Source organism: Saccopteryx bilineata, chromosome 5 (genome assembly GCF_036850765.1).
Source record: "Saccopteryx bilineata isolate mSacBil1 chromosome 5, mSacBil1_pri_phased_curated, whole genome shotgun sequence".
In the NCBI taxonomy this organism is placed as follows: Eukaryota; Metazoa; Chordata; class Mammalia; order Chiroptera; family Emballonuridae; genus Saccopteryx; species Saccopteryx bilineata.
Window position 1 is genome coordinate 10131987 of NC_089494.1, and position 16243 is coordinate 10148229.

The 16243-nt window shown below is 38.0% G+C and overlaps 1 protein-coding gene across 2 annotated transcripts in view; it reads left to right on the forward strand.

The window, feature by feature from the left end:
• The window catches only part of SPHKAP (SPHK1 interactor, AKAP domain containing), a 125066-nt gene that overhangs the window by 14028 nt on the left and 94795 nt on the right, over nt 1–16243 (forward strand). For both annotated transcript variants that reach the window (XM_066280176.1, XM_066280177.1), the window contains exon 2: nt 8217–8295. In XM_066280176.1, the coding sequence (XP_066136273.1) occupies nt 8217–8295 (79 nt within the window). The remainder of the gene's footprint in view (nt 1–8216; nt 8296–16243) is intronic.

Genomic DNA, 16243 nt, shown 5'->3' on the forward strand with positions numbered 1-16243 from the left:
AGTGCACAGTCACGGGAGAAACAAACCCAGGAGCGTGAGTGCACAGTCACGGGAGAAACAAACCCGCGAGCGAGAGTGCACAGTCACGGGAGAAACAAACCTGTGAGCGTTCTGTCCGTTCTGCTGCATCATTCCTGACCTTTTGCAAGAGCATCCGTCATAATTAGCTTCACGAAAACCGGCGTGCTGTTGTGCCCCTGGCATTTCCACATCAGTCTTCATGCATTTTGCTGCAGGCTAATAACTATGGCTTAATAAGAAGCAACACTATTTAAAACTTGTTTCCTGGTTTCTCTTGGTAGCTGTCCTTTCCTTTTATGAATCCTATTTATTCAACCTAGACAAAACAACTACTGCTCTTGTGTGGCCATCTAAATATTTATTTAGTCTGAAAATATTTTATCAGTCTGAAAATATTTCATCCTAAAGTGTTTATTTCCAAGGCTGTCCAACGAAGGCTTCCCTAGTGATTGGGAAACAGTCGACTCACCCAAAACCCAGTGGTCTCTGTAGGCCAACCCTGTCCTTGAGTTCATATACTGTTCTCTAGTTTTCTTCCACTGCCTTTTCCCCCAAATAATACCTTCTTGACCCCATGTTAATCAGTCAGAGAAACAGAAGCACCTTCCACGAGGCAGACAGACTCAGAATTCCTCTGAAAGCAATTTCTATAAAATACAAATAGAAAAGGGGAATGGCAGGTGTTCCGTTGTTAGTTATCCAGCTGTTATTCTATTCTCACTGACTTCTGCTTTCTTTGAGACTATGAGTGCAGGTCCCTGCAATATTCACGTGTGTATTCAATCTTTCAGATCATTTGCAAATTTCCTTCCCATGATCTTCAATACACAGCTCTCTGGGAACACTTAATTTACTTTGGGTGCTGTGTAGACAGTTCTTTGTAATGAAGAAAGAAATCCCAACGTATGGAATTAGAAGACTTGGTTTTAAGACCCTATTATTTGATGTATGGATACTTTGTGACTGTGGCAAAATTAATATTTCCTCATCTGATTCTCATTATTTGTGTGTGGAGAAGAACTAGGCAAGGTATGCAAAAATGTTTACTTTACGAGAGTAACATTCAAATGTTCTTTTCCTTGATCTCTTACATGTTTTATTTTTATATGTTATTTGTTTTTGTCTCCTTCAAAACAACATGAGGTCCACAAAGGTGAAGATTTTATCTGCTTCATTCACTGCAGTATCCTGAGCACTTCACACAATGCTGGGTGTTCAACAGCCATTTATTGAAAGAATGAAAAAAGGAAAGTACAAGAAGACTTTTGCCTAGTTTGTGATTGCTTAGAAAGGATTATGTCCTTCCTGCCTTTTCTGCTTACAAAACAGCCAGTGAAACCACTAAGCCATTGTTAGGAAGAAATCTCATTTTGATTGAGCATTTCAAGAAAAAAAAATTCAATGCCTGTGTGTTTGTAGATCTTGCCTTAGCAAGTGAGAAGCTCAGAGGTAAATCTGAGTAAGTGACCAGAAGGTCTGGCCTAGCTAAGTATGACGATTTACTGATGTTAGGCCATGCACATATCATTGTAGTTGGAGGGATAAGTTTCATTGTACGTACAGTGGAGAATTGGGACATTCAAGCACTCATACAGTACACCTCAGGAATACTGACACAAAACATCTGTGGCATTTCTCTCTGTAGTCCTTTCACAATCAGGACGTGGCTGTATCTGAGATGCACACGTCAGCTTCTTTGGGAAATCATCATGTAGATGCCATGAAAGCTGGTATAAAAGATAGCAATCATCTCAGAGTAGGTCTTCAGGGGGAAGAGGGAGAATCTTGTTCTCCTAGGTAGCGTGTTTCACACCGATCTGTCACAAGGGAAGAGATTTCTAACTGTGCTGCTCTTCTGTATAGGACACATTCAGTTCCTCTCCGGCCAGAAACAAGCTAACAGTAAACTGATTCCTGCCCAGTCCCCTCCCTGAGTTAACGGCTCCCAAACTTCCAGGCTTTGCCTGCTCCACATAGACAGACGTTCTATTGCCTGTTTGCCGCTGGAACTGGTAATAAATATGAAGTTTAAAGGGTTTCTCTCGAAAATGTTTGCAGCCCTCTTGAACACTTGAGACTTAAGAGAATAACGGTGCCAGGCGCTAGGCAGCCTGGAAGTCTCCTTACCTACTCTCTCTAGAGGGATTGGCTCTCCCTCTCTCTCAGTTCACTTTTCTCTGTGGCATCTAATGAGGCAACAGCAGAAGCCTGCTGTGCCCATGGCTGTATTGTCCTAATGATGATGAAGCACGTTCATCTGCTCGGCCTCAGTAAAATTCCGTGCTCTGCTCCCCCTAGAAAGGATGAACTGGATTTTCCAAGAACAAGTCAACGTTTCTTCCATCTTGGCTATTTGGGAATCTATGGATTTATAAAATAACATGTGTGTATAATATATAATATTTATTTATATCTGTTTTGTAATGTTTTTACTGAGCAACATTTTGGTTTCTATTCATTCATATGTGGCATAATACTAGCGTTCTCATGAATAATAATTGCATATAGATTATAGCTATTTAATCATTTGTGTTCTGGTTGCCTTTTTTTTTTTAATCATCTACCTTTGGAAAGCGAACAGTTCTTACTCTATCAAGTGTTAACTCAGAAATGGCTCCTACAGAATGACTGGAGAGGGTATTTCATCATCAACTTTCCAACAGTGATTCTGGGTCCAGCTCTAGGATTTGGTTTCATCTTTTGAAATCAAATAGATTGAGAAAAGGTAGCTTTAAGGACAAAATAAGAAAATGATGTCAGTGAAACCTCAGTAATTAAAATTAATTTGGATGAAAACTACAGTTGAACACTTTGATAATGCCGAATAGTACCTTGGAAAGGAACTTGTGGTTAAGAATATAATAGGCACAAAAAAAGAAAAAGAAGCCTGCTATGTCATTTTGAAAAACATTTTATTTCAGGTGGTCTAAATAGTGACCCTTATACAAAGATAATTGGCTTAAAAATATTTTATCTGTAAACTGTGCAAAGATATAATTTAGCCAGTAATATCAATTATTCCAATTTCTGAAGTGCTGCTCAAATTAAAACTTTATCATTTGTAACTAAAATTCCCCCCCTCATTTATAAATGCTTCGAGGACTACTACAAAATCTTCCTAATATTATTTGCACTTTGACAATGTTTTACATGTTGATTTGGCTCACATACCTTTTTTCATGACATGGGAAAATGCAGATATATTTTTCTTTTGCAAATTTAATGTATTTAAGTATTATAATTAGGACTTCATATGATGATCTGCATTTTGTCTGGTTTTTTTATTAATTCATTTATTTACTTACTTTTTTTTTAGTTGAGTGTTTGGTTCTTTGCTCCACTTTTTCATCTGATTCTAAAACATGATCATTAAGTGGCTTTTTTTTTAAGTGAACTCAAGTGAAGAGTCATACAAAAATTGATCATTCTGCCTGCCTAAGATATTGGATTGTGCTTCTCAGCTTCCATTAGGGTAAAAATGTTTTATGGGGAAAGCAATTTAGGTCTGGCTGGGAGGCAGCATGCATTCTATCTAAATTCTGTATTGGAGTCACTTACCCAAGCTGTTTCTGCAAAATGAAATCTACAAGCACAATGACAAATTATTCTAATGAATTTATAACATGAAAATGTAAGGTTTAGTAATGTTAACAATAAATTCACATGTGATGTTATCTTTTCCTGGATATTTTGACATATTGTGTGTAAGGATAAATTCCCTCTAAAGTATACCTGTCTCTGTGAAAGAGACTGTGTGCTTTATATCAAGACCATATTTTCTAAACTAAAAATTAAAACACTTACCCTACCAAGTTATTTTTGACGTCCAGTTCAGTAAATGATTTAAAGTCAGGTCCTTATATTGAAAAATATAAGCTATCTAGTCATTTTAGCAGTACATTAACCTTCATAAAATATAAAGACAATTTTATTTAACTTCTAAGGGGTGATATGATAATTATCATTACCATTATTATTTTTGTGATAGACAGCTGCTATAGAATGAAATGTATGAGTAACTAGATATCTTTAGGTCATCTAATTATCTACTTCCTTCTCTGTAACTGCTTCTAATTCTTTATGAAAAGCTCTTCAGAAAATAAGTCAGGTCTTCCTAAATTGGTATCCTCCTCCATCACAAACATCAATAGGATCTCCCTTGTCCTACCCATATTCTTCTCAACTCTGAAACCTGCTGGTAACTATTTTTCCCTCTGTGTGTGTCCTTTCTGACACCTTCAGATAACTTGTAAAGGTCTATGAGTTTTGATTCCAGTAACATAACAAAATTATTCATCCATCCTCTTGTTGAAAATGACTTAAATAACAAGACCACAATTTATAGATTTGATAAGATAATAAAGAATTATTACCTAAATAGCAACAGGTCATCAAAGATAAATAGAAAATCTAAGATGTAGCCAGAAAAATGATATATTACCATTAAAAACTAATAATGAAATTGGCAGCTGACTTCATAAAAGCAAATAATGAAGTGGTATTCTTTAATGTGTGAAGGAAAATAATCACCAGCTTAGAATTCTATGCTCAGTGAAAATACTTCCAAGAATAAAAATATTTTTCACAGACAAAAATTGAGACTATTCCTTCTTGCCAAAGAAAATGATAAAATATTGATTTCAAGCAGAGGAAAAGCAATCCCAGATATGAGGTCTGAGATACAGAAAGAAATAAAGAAGAAATTAAGTTTTATATCTTTAGTAAATCTAAGCAAATATTTACTTTATAAAACAATATAAAATAATGCCCTATGGTTGTTAAAAATAATTAACACAAGGCAAAAATACAAGTTGAAAGGAGTTAGTTGTAGTGAAAGGGTTCTAAGATTTTTGAATTGACCAGGAAGAGGATAGAGATGTTGATTAGTTTTAGAATGTGTTAAAGGAAACATAGATATTCTATTTTCAAGGATAAGTATTAAAGGGATTGGAGGGATAAGGATATAACTTCTGAACTACTCAAAAGAAATGACAAAATTTAATTGATTTAAATGTGACAAGAAACTAAAGGAAAGTTGGGACAAAATGAAATATATCAGCAGTTACATTAAACGTGAATGGAATAAATGCTCTAAACAAAATACAAAGATTAACATTTGGATTTTTTTTTCTTTTTTGCATTTTTCCGAAGCTGGAAACGGGAGGCAGTCAGACAGACTCCCGCATGTGCCCAACCGGGATCCACCCGGCATACCCACCAGGGGGCAATGCTCTGCCCCTCCAGGGTGTCACTCTGTTGCATTCAGAGCCATTCCAGTGCCTGAGGCAGAGGCCACAGAGCCATCCTCAGCGCCCAGGCCATCTTTGCTCCAATGAGCCTCGGCTGCGGGAGGAGAAGAGAGAGACAGAGGGGAAGGAGAGGGGGAGGGGTGGAGAAGCAGATGGGCGCTTCTCCTGTGTGCCCTGGCCGGGAATCGAACCCAGGACTCCTGCACGCCAGGCCAATGCTCTCCCACTGAGCCAACCAGCCAGGGCCTGGATTTTTTTTTAATTAAAGAAAGTAAGACATTTAAAATATTAAATACTAAACAGGATGGATATACAATATAATAGCTAACCAAGGAAAATAATGTAGCTTTGTCATTATTAAACCAAATGAACTTTTAAAGCATCATGATCAGAAGTTAAGTATGTCCTTGCATAATGATAAATGTGAATAACTAGCAATATTTACCATTTAAAATTTGCATTCATATAATAAAGTAGTCTCAAAATTAACACAAAAAAGTGGACAGAAATATAAAAAGATATTATCCAAAAATGTCAATATAAACTTAGAAAATCTGAGTATCACATCCAACTTAACTTAATACACACATTTCAAATACAATACTACAACCCAAACCTGCAGGATGCATATAAAATTTATAGAAACTGGCCATACTTTGGATTATAAAACAATTCTAACAAATATCAAGGATTAATGTCATGCAGATTATGTTACATGAGTAAAATGGAACTCAATTGGAAGTCAATAATAAAAAGTGAAATAAATGTTTCATCTAAATAGGAATAAAAAAGCACTTCCAAATGTACAGATCAACAATATTATAATGAAAATCAGAAAATTATTTGAATTGAAGGATAATAAATATGGCACATTTCCAAACTTGTGGAATGAAGGTAAAGCAGTTATGAGGAAAATTTATAGCCTGGAAGGGTTATTTTTTATGAAGCAAGGGAGGGAGGGAGGGAGGGAGGGAGGGAGGGAGGGAGGGAGGAAGGAAGGAAGGAAGGAAGGAAGGAAGGAAGGAAGGAAGGAAGGAAGGAAGGAAGGGAGAGAGGAGAAAAGATAAATGCTAAAGATGATAGTTACCATCTATCTCCTGAGATTTTAAAAAGAATAATAAAATAACCCCCGAAAAAGTAAATGATAAGACCAGGCATTAATACGATACAATACAAAGAAAACATAGACTATAAAAGATGGTTCTTTGAAGAGAAAGCAACTCAAATTGATAGATCTCTGGTATGTTTAGTTTAGAAAGGGAGGGTTAATCTCAGTAAAACAATATTAAGAATGAAAAAAACTGAACATTACACAGATACTGTACACAGAATTATAATAATATAAAAATTATGTCAATATGTAAAAATCAGACTAAGTGGGAAATTTTGAATTAAAAAAATAAGAGTAGCTCAAGATGAAATAGAAACCATGATAAACATTAAATATACTGACTCTGGTCAAAATCTTTCTGACAAAAAAGCTCCAATCCTAGATAGCTTTGCTGGAAAGTTCTGCCAAACATTTGAAAACAATTCCCATACAAACTCTTGCAGCAAATAGGAAAAGAGGAGTACCCTCAGTTTACTTTATGAGACCAGCATAACCTGGATACCAACCTAACAGAAAAGAGAGGAAATATAATCAGTACCATTTATGATCATAGAGGAAAAATTCCCAGCCAAAATATTAGCAAGCTAGGTTCTACAGCATTTAAAAAGGATACTACATTGTTATTAAACTAAGTTAATCTCAGGAATTCAAGACTATTTAACATTAGAAATCAATTATTATGAACTATCAAAATTAATAATAAAAAACAATTTTTATAACAATAAATGCAACAAAGTGTTTGATAAAATGCAACATCTTACAATTATTATAATTAAAACACTAAAAAAAATAAAATTAAATGAGAACTTCCTTAACCTAATTAAAAAAACAAACAAACAAACCTAGAGTAATGATAACATATAATGGTGTAACTCTAAGGAGATTTTTGCATTACTCAAAACAATGCTTCACTGAAAATCCTAGCCAATGCAATAAGGCAATAAAAATAAATAAAAGGTAAAGGATATGGAAAAGAAGAAACCCAAACTCTCAGCATTTGCAGTTTATTTGATTGTGTACACAAAAAATCCAAAGGACTATGCCAATAATTATTAGTATTAATAACTGAATTTAGCATGTCAGCTGAATATAAATCAAAACACAAATGTAAACTATTATTTCTTCATACAAGCCAGAAATGAAAAGTGAGATTTAAAAATGTATTTAAGTTATCAATGAGTATGAATTTTCTAGGACTACATTTAAAGAAAGCATGCACAACCTTTCTCGAAAAAATTATAGCCCTTAGAGAATGACATTAATTAGAGGTTTTCTATGACCACAGGGGTCTCTGCTCTTTCACACCTGGTTCTTTGCCCCCTGCACTCAAACCAGGTGTCTCTTTGAGGTAATATATTTTTGACTTGCATTGATAAAAGGACTAGAGCATGCCTAAACTGCGTATTACATAGAAACTGAATTACAAGTGTGATTTTTACCTGTGGATACCCATAAACCAGTAAACCAGATTGGAAGGCTCTAAACTTCTCATTTACAAGGTGTAAATTACCTTTTCATGCATCAGAGATGTGAAATTCAACCTAAAACAAAACTCCAGCATGAGAGACGCTCTGAAAATACGCATGTCATCTTTGAACCCTTCTCTGAGACTTTTTTTTGTTATAATGTCATCCACTAACTACTATTGTTCTTTTTAAAGACAGCCTGCTGTGAGTGTGTTTTATTCCTTGAATGATACTAAAACTTTTGTTTCTCTTTTTCTCCTCCCTCCTCTCCCCTCCTCTCTCATCCTCTCCCTTCCCCCTCTCCTGTTTCCCCTCCACGTCTGCTGGTGTGTGTAACACCTGTACTGTGGGTGTGGCCCTCTCCATCAGCCATGTGGCTAGTTGAACCAAACTCACCTGCCTGCCTCTCTGCTGCCTTGCCCGCCAGGAACCACTCCCAGGAATCCAGGTGGGTTGTGGGATGTTGGGTCCCGGGGATGAATACAGGCAGGTCATGACCAGGGCCTGTTGTTTATTTGCAGCATCCCATGAGCCCCCTGGGTACCCAACCCTCAGATTTTGGTCCTGACTTTGCAGGCTTCCTGGTTTACGGTATTATTCTGGCCAAAATGTGAACTGCTGTGCACCTTACCCATTTTTACTGTCAGCGTTTACCCTCTCTGTGCCTCATCCCTGCGGGATCCTGCCACCCTCTTCCAGCTCTTAATGGCTCTAAGCCATTAATAGGGAATTTAGTATCAAGACTAGACAGAAGCTCTTAGTGAGGCCTAGCTAACTGCATCCCTGAAGTCACAAAGGGAGGTGTTTTTCCACTCCTTCCATGGAGGCCTGGGCCTGGTGGTGCTTGGGTGATGCTTCGAAATGACTCAAGTTCCCTCTTCTGGCGACAGGAGTAGCCACCTCACCCGGTGGAGCAGCCAGAGACAGCTCCTCCTGCTAACCCTGCCCCTTCGTCTGCATTGCTCTTCTCTGAGCCCCGTGTCCCCATAAGATGAGGCACCCTAAAGAAAAGCAGTTCTAAGGAAGCTGGTTCTAACAAAAGCCAGTGGTGTGATATAAAGACACATCATATCCGGGAAAGAACACAGGCTGCGGCCAGGTTCAGCCAGGTTTGGGCCCCATTGTAAGATGCCAATCAACAGTGTACCTTAGTAAATTCCTAACCTCTGAGTCTCAGTGTTTTTGTGAATATAATAGGTTAAGAGCACCTACAGTACTATATACTATGAGGATATGAAGTGATAAATGTGAAGGTCTTCTCACAATGTCTAGGGCAGAGTGGGTGCTCAATGAGCTGTATCTGTTATTACTCTTGACTGAGATTCTCTCCCTTCGACAATGACGAATCTTGTGATGTAGATAGTATTGGTCCCATTTGACAGACGAAGAGACTGTGGCTCAGGGAGATTTAGCAGCTTTCCCAAGGGCAAGCTGGTAAAAGTGACCGCTGGGACCCAAATTTAACTTTTCTGTCTTCCAACACATGGTAATATTTCCACAACATCATATGACCCTAAGACATTTTTTAATTTTTACATATTTATATTAATCATTAGGCTTTTCATATTCCATCTTTGTTTAATGAGTGGATATTGGTCATTCTGCAGGTTTTGAATATTGCAACTATAATTTACGTGAGTTTTGTCTTGATAAAACATCGCGGCAGTTCCACTAATGGTGTATTGTAAATATATGGACTATTTCTAGCTATCTGTTAGTTTCACTAACATTTGTACCTCACGATTGTAGACTATCACAGACAAAAGCATGGAGTTAGAATGAAAAGATCATCTTTACTTTCATCTGACAATTGAAAATAAACACTAAGAGTTTTTTAAGAGGTGCCATTTATTGACCCCACCCTATTTATTAGGCCAGTGATGGGCAATTTTTTGAGCTTGGTGTGTCAAAATTTGCCAAAAAAACGAGCATAACTCGGGTGGTGTGTCACTTTGAGAAAAAACCCATAATTTCATGATATTTATAGTTTAAATAACAAAAATGTATAATTGTAATATATAACTATATTTATAAACCAAAAACTAATTATTTAACTTACTGCTGAGTGACTTCTTTGTTCATCTTTCAGTCGGTTTCTTTTGTTGGTCTTGATATTATTTAAGTTGTGTGGGATGCCGTGAACTAAGATAAGTGGGGGGGAGGTCGAATTCTTTAACTAACCTGCCTATTAGTGACTTTTTTGTTGCTGAATTTCATTGGCTAAATCTTCAATTGAAGGTTGGTATTTTGTACACTTCAAGCCCAAGCAAGCACTACTAACTTCATCAGTCAATCTGTTTCTTTTGTTGGTTTTGATATTAAAGCTGAGAATAAGGTCTCACAAAAGGACGTAGAGGGAACAATTGTGAGTAAAGCCATTGCTGTATTTTTCAGGGTGCTAAAAGTGTCTGGTAATCGGTTCCAGGCACTCCAAATTTCCTGTTCGTAGTGGCACTCCTCTTGATTCTCCAAGCAGCACCGTTCCAGATTCTAAAGCTTTGACCTCAAGTCGACAAACACCTGAGCCCAGATGCTGCCTTGAAATCCTGCAAGTTGCATCTTATGTAAATTAAGATGGCTGCTGCTATTTCTAATGGTGGGAAACGGCATCCATAGCACAGGCTCTAGCCTCTCCCAGCCTCCACCTCATTTATCTCAGTACTAATGGTCAATTAGAAATCCACGACACCCCAGAACAGTAGATTGGATGATGGTTGCTGTGGTTATGTGGTTGCTGGTAATGGCGATCACAGGGCCCCCAGAGATGCGTCCCTCACGGCATTCCACTGCTCCCTGCTCCGCCGGCCGGAAGTGAGATCAAAGATCCCCTAACAGCCTAACCGGAAGTCCCAGAACTAAACGCTCTGTGCCGGAGTTCTGTTGTTTTGGCTTACAGACCTCCGGCACAGAGTATCTACACTACAGCCAATGTTTTATCCTCGGCTAGTGCACCTGGCCATGCAGGAGCCGAGGATGAAACATCCTTCTCAGCATGCGGCCCCATACTTCTCTGGTATGCCGCTGCATGTCATTGGAAATAGCTACACACGTGTGTGATAGGTTCGCCATCACGGTATTAGGCACTGAATAATTGCCAGGCATTGTGCTATCTTGTGAAATTCAGTACTGAATTAGAAGTTCTATTCTATCTCTAGAACTCAATAACACATTTGGAAATAAAATCTAATAATTTAAATTCAATCCAGCTTGGTTGTAAAACCCCTATTTTTTCACTATGAAATATAAGTGTACCTTAAAGTGGAGATTGATAGATATTAAGGCTGAGAGGTATAGATATATTTACTACATTGTGATTTCTACAGATACTGTCTCCAAAAGGAAAAAAGTAAGTCCAATTCTTTGCTTGTTGTATAAGTAGCTTTTTGAATGACTTATGAAAAGTTCTGCTATGAAAGTAGAACAGACCTCTTTCAACCCTAATAAAATTATGTATCAAAGTGCTTTATTTCAAAACGCAAAGTAAATTTTTAAAATGTCAGGGATGCTTGTTATTTGGAGGTTGCATAATCAAATATTTTCCAGACAAGCACTTGTGCTGAAAATAAGTACAACAGACTCACGAAGATGCTGAATTTAAAGGGGCCCAAGTCCACCAATTACTCCTCAGTGCAGTCTGATTTATAGATGTTTTAGAAGGAAAAGAAAAGAAACTCAGCAAAGGATATTAGAAGGACTGTTAGAGGTTACAGTGGAAAATAACATGGGGTAGTGTTAAGAGAAGTGGGTCAAGTCTCTGATCTGTTATCTACCAGTGATATAACCTGGGATTTTGTGTCAACCGCTAATCCTTGATTTCTCATCTATACAAAGGATTTAATTAAATGACTACGTAAAATACTTTATAGAGCTCTAGACACCTGTTAAGCATTACACGACGCTCATTTTTGCCAGGAGTAATATTAAAAAAGGATTGTATACCAGAGTGAAGCACTTGCCTAAGTGTTTTAATGGAAGAGCAGACAGAGTTGGATGCCAGGGTAGTTACTGTGACAGCTTCTGGACTAACGTCTAAATGCAGCAGAGTGCAGTGACAGAATGAGTTCTGACCATCCAAGCAAATGTGCACCCAAAATGTTTTAAAAAATAAGTAAAGTACCTTAGGGATAAATAATTCAACAGTAGGCATCTAATGGTGTTCATATATATATACATATTCATACAACAGTGATGTGCACATTTTTCTCTTACATTAAAATACTTCTTCTGCACCTACCCCACCCTATAGAAGTGGTTAAATTCATGAGCTTATTACTTGCCGTCATCACTTTACCCAGAGATATATAAATTTTCAAATCTGACACACAGAAGATTGTTCTATAAATTTTATTTTATACATATAATACATTTTTACATATTACATATTTATTTCATATATATTATATCAATAATCACCAATAACACTGTTATGAACAGGCTCATGTTTTTTTTTGTTTTGTTTTGTTTGTTTTTTTATATTTCTGAAGCTGTAAACAGGGAGAGACAGTCAGACAGACTCCCGCATGCGCCCGACCGGGATCCACCCGGCACACCCACCATGGGGCGACGCTCTGCCCACCAGGGGGCGATGCTCTGCCCATCCTGGGCGTCGCCATGTTGCGACCAGAGCCACTCTAGCGCCTGGGGCGGAGGCCACAGAGCCATCCCCAGCGCCCGGGCCATCTTTGCTCCAATGGAGCCCTGGCTGCGGGAGGGGAAGAGAGAGACAGAGAGGAAGGCGTGGCGGAGGGGTGGAGAAGCAAATGGGCGCTTCTCCTGTGTGCCTGGCCGGAAATCGAACCCGGGTCCTCCGCACGCTAGGCCGACGCTCCACCGCTGAGCCAACCAGCCAGGGCCAGGCTCATGTTTTCACTGAACATATTTGATAGATTTAGTAGTTGCCTGGATGAAATCTCCACCAAAGAGTATTCGATATAATTTTTCAGGATGAAAGATTTCAGTACATCTAATACCGAAAACAGGGAAATTACCCGCCATTGGCATTTACTAATTACGTCCCAAATGAAGTAATAGTGCTATTAATTATGTCATTTTTTAACAATCAAGATCGAGATAGAGTAATTAAAGTTAATTTTAGGCCCTTCTTTCTGCTAACAATGAGCTAGTTTATGATTAATAATGAACTTTTTAAGCTCTCTTTATTGCCATTTAATAATTCCTCACAAAAAGTGCACAAACTTGGGTTTTTAATAGTATTTTCACTGTTCTGAGGACAAAAGTGATTGAGAGTGAAGTTTGTCAACAATCTTTTCCTTAAAAAACCCCTTCATTTTTAGATAATATATCATAGTTTTTGTTACAATAGTCCTGATGTTCTTTCTTTGAAGAATTATGGTGAGAACAGAAGTAGCAAGGGTTTTTTTTTTTTTGGAAAAAATGAAAGGTTGGCCACTTTATAATGTTATTGTCGATGTTGTTATTTTATTGGTCCTGGAGATAAAAAAAAAAAAAGCCTGAATATTGCCATTAGACAATACTCAGCCAGCTTTAATTATTGAACCAATGCATTTCACACTTGTTTCTAAATGTTTTCAAGGTTTGGATAATTGTTTCTTATGAAAAGTTTACTAAAATCCTACAGAATTAATTAGGACTTTTTAGGTCTTTCAGCCGCTGAGGAGCTGGTGACATATTTAATTTGAATGGATGATATGATGAGAAAATCACGATCTGATTTTCTTTTTTATTTTATTTTACTTTATTTTTTATTTTATTTATTTATTTATTTATTTTTACGATCTGATTTTCAAACTTAGAAAACAAAAATATACAGGAGTATAGAAGTAAAAAAACATAGAGTAAACTTTTTACTTCTTACTCAGGAGATAAAACTAGAGAAGGAGCAGAAGAGTATACAGTGGAAAAGAAGACTTTTGTACTAGGCACTTGTCAAAAATGCAAGGCAAATTTTATTTGAGCTACTGCAATAGGGGAGAGAGATGTCAGTGTAGAACTGAGCTCTACTCCAAATACAACAGGAAGCAATGGGGATTTATAGCCAAGGGGCAGAGAGAAGGGGTAGTGGATAGGAAATTTCTGAGAGGAGATATCAAGGATAGGGCGATTCTTGCCAAAATGGTCTAACAGGATTCTTGCAAAGGCTGACCCAGGATTTAGATATCAAGGGTGAGGGATGAGGAACTTGATCAGATATTGAGGGAGGGCGGATTATTGCTAAAGTGCCTTAGCAGGTCAAGATCTAGTTTAAAAAGAAGGCTCAGAGTAGCCTAACTGAAGTCTGATCAAGGAGGGAGTCTTTGCAATAGATTGGTAAGAACACAAATGTAAAAGAAACTAACACATCATGTGATTTTTTTAAAAAACAAATCAGGGCTGGCCGAGTAGCTCAGTTAGTGAGAGCATGGTCTTGATAAGCCAAGGTTGTGGGCTGCATCTCTGGTTAGGACACAAAGAAGAATCAACCAATGGATGCATAAACAACTAATCAATGTGTCTCTTTCTAAAAGAAAATTTCAAAACAAACAAACAAAAAGCCAAGTCAGTGTTTGAAAGGCTGACCTGAACCACTGAGCTTCATGTAACAAGTTAATCTTTTGGTTGAAGATAAAATAAGGACGTTCACTTTAGCAAACTTCTATTTTGAACCATGAAGAGCAGTGTTTTAAAATCCTTTAAATTCTGGGTTGGAGTATATCATTAAATTAATTTTAACCAGAACAACTTGATTCCATTCCTTGCTCAAGATCTCCTCTGATAGGTGTGTTTTGTTTTGGGTTTTCTTTCTTTCTTTCTTTTCTTTCTTTCTTTCTTCTTTCTTTCTTTCTTTCTTTCTTTCTTTCTTTCTTTCTTTCTTTTCTTTTCTTTTCTTTCTTTCCTTTCTTTCTTCCTTCCTTCCTTTCCTTCCTTTTCTTTCTTTCTTTCTTTCTTTCCTTCTCTCTCTCTCTTTCTTTCTTTCTCTCTCTCTCTCTTCTTTCTAGTGTTGAGTTTAAATGATTCAGAAGAAAGCTCAAAAATAAGTATATTTACTAAAACTGAGACAATGGGACCAATGGTAATTATGACATTTTACTAAAAGAATTCTTTAAGTGGGGGAAGAAGATAAGATAAAAGCAAATCTTATCTTTAAGAATCTGTTAAAATTGTTAAACTTGACACTTTGTTTACTTGACATATTAGTAACAAACACTAGCAGCAGGTCCCCTCTTCATTAGAACCATCTAGGGGAATTCTTTAAGTTATCTTCCCAGACGTGGCGCATACCACCATCTGTCGCTACTGCAGAAAGTTTAGCGTTGAATTCCAACACCCTTTCGTGCATAACTTTTTGAGGTCATCCAGGATGCTCAGAAAGATAAAAAGAACAACACTAATGAATACTAAATAAGCACCCATCACTACCTAGCACGGTTCTAAGTCCCAGAGGGTCCCCTCCCTTTCAGTACTTAGAGCCTGAAGAGACAGTCAGATATTACAAAATGAGATGCCATTATGACAAGCGTGACCACTGGACATGGTTCAGGCTGTTGGAACATACAACAAAGGCGTCTGTTTCACTTCTTGGGTTGGTGTGAAGGTGTAAATACGGAGGTGGAGGAGAGGTGAGGGTGTGAGTGTGTGTGTGTGTGTGTGTGTGTGTGTGTGTGTGTGTGTATGTGTGTGGGGCATTGGGGGGAGGTTCAAGAGAACTGGCCTCCTTGACAGAGGGTGGAAAGGAGGAAGGTACAAGAGGTGACCTGAGTGCACAGAGTAGGAATTATCCAGGAGGAAGGAGGGGGGTTGGGAAGGGTGTTCCGAAAAGAAGAACATCCTGTGCAGATGGCCAAGGGCAAAGGAGAGTGTGTATTTAGTGTCAGGCCAAGGCTTTTCAGGCTTGAATGAGAGTATGTGTTACCTGAGTTGACTGTCCGAATGCAGGTTCTGATCGGCGCTGCTCGACAGGGACGTGAGTTCCGGGCTGGCTGATAGGCTCCCAGCCCGTATCCCTACTCCTGCTTCACAGACCACACTTTGAGAAACGACCGATAGAGAACAAAATTTCCAGGCACTGGATGCTTCTCTCTAGGGAAATAGCTGAATAGTCCCTAAGCCACTGTCACTACGGAGGGTGACCTACTTATCCACTCTGCATGGATCATTAATGATGGCGGCACAGTGGCAACTCAAGCCTTACTCAGCAATGAGGCTTCCTGTACGGGAGACTTCTCTTCTTACAACATTTCTAAAGTCACTACTTCGAATTCTGCTTTTGTATCTTTATTTCTGCCACCTTGATCTTCTTGGTTGAAGTCAATTTAGTGGTTTTAGCACGAAACTGATCTGAAAGGATGTGCTTGATAACTACCGTCAACACTTGTCAAAACCGAAAGTATCCCAGGGAAGAACTTGCAGCCTTACCCAGAACGAGCAAGTTCGGAGGC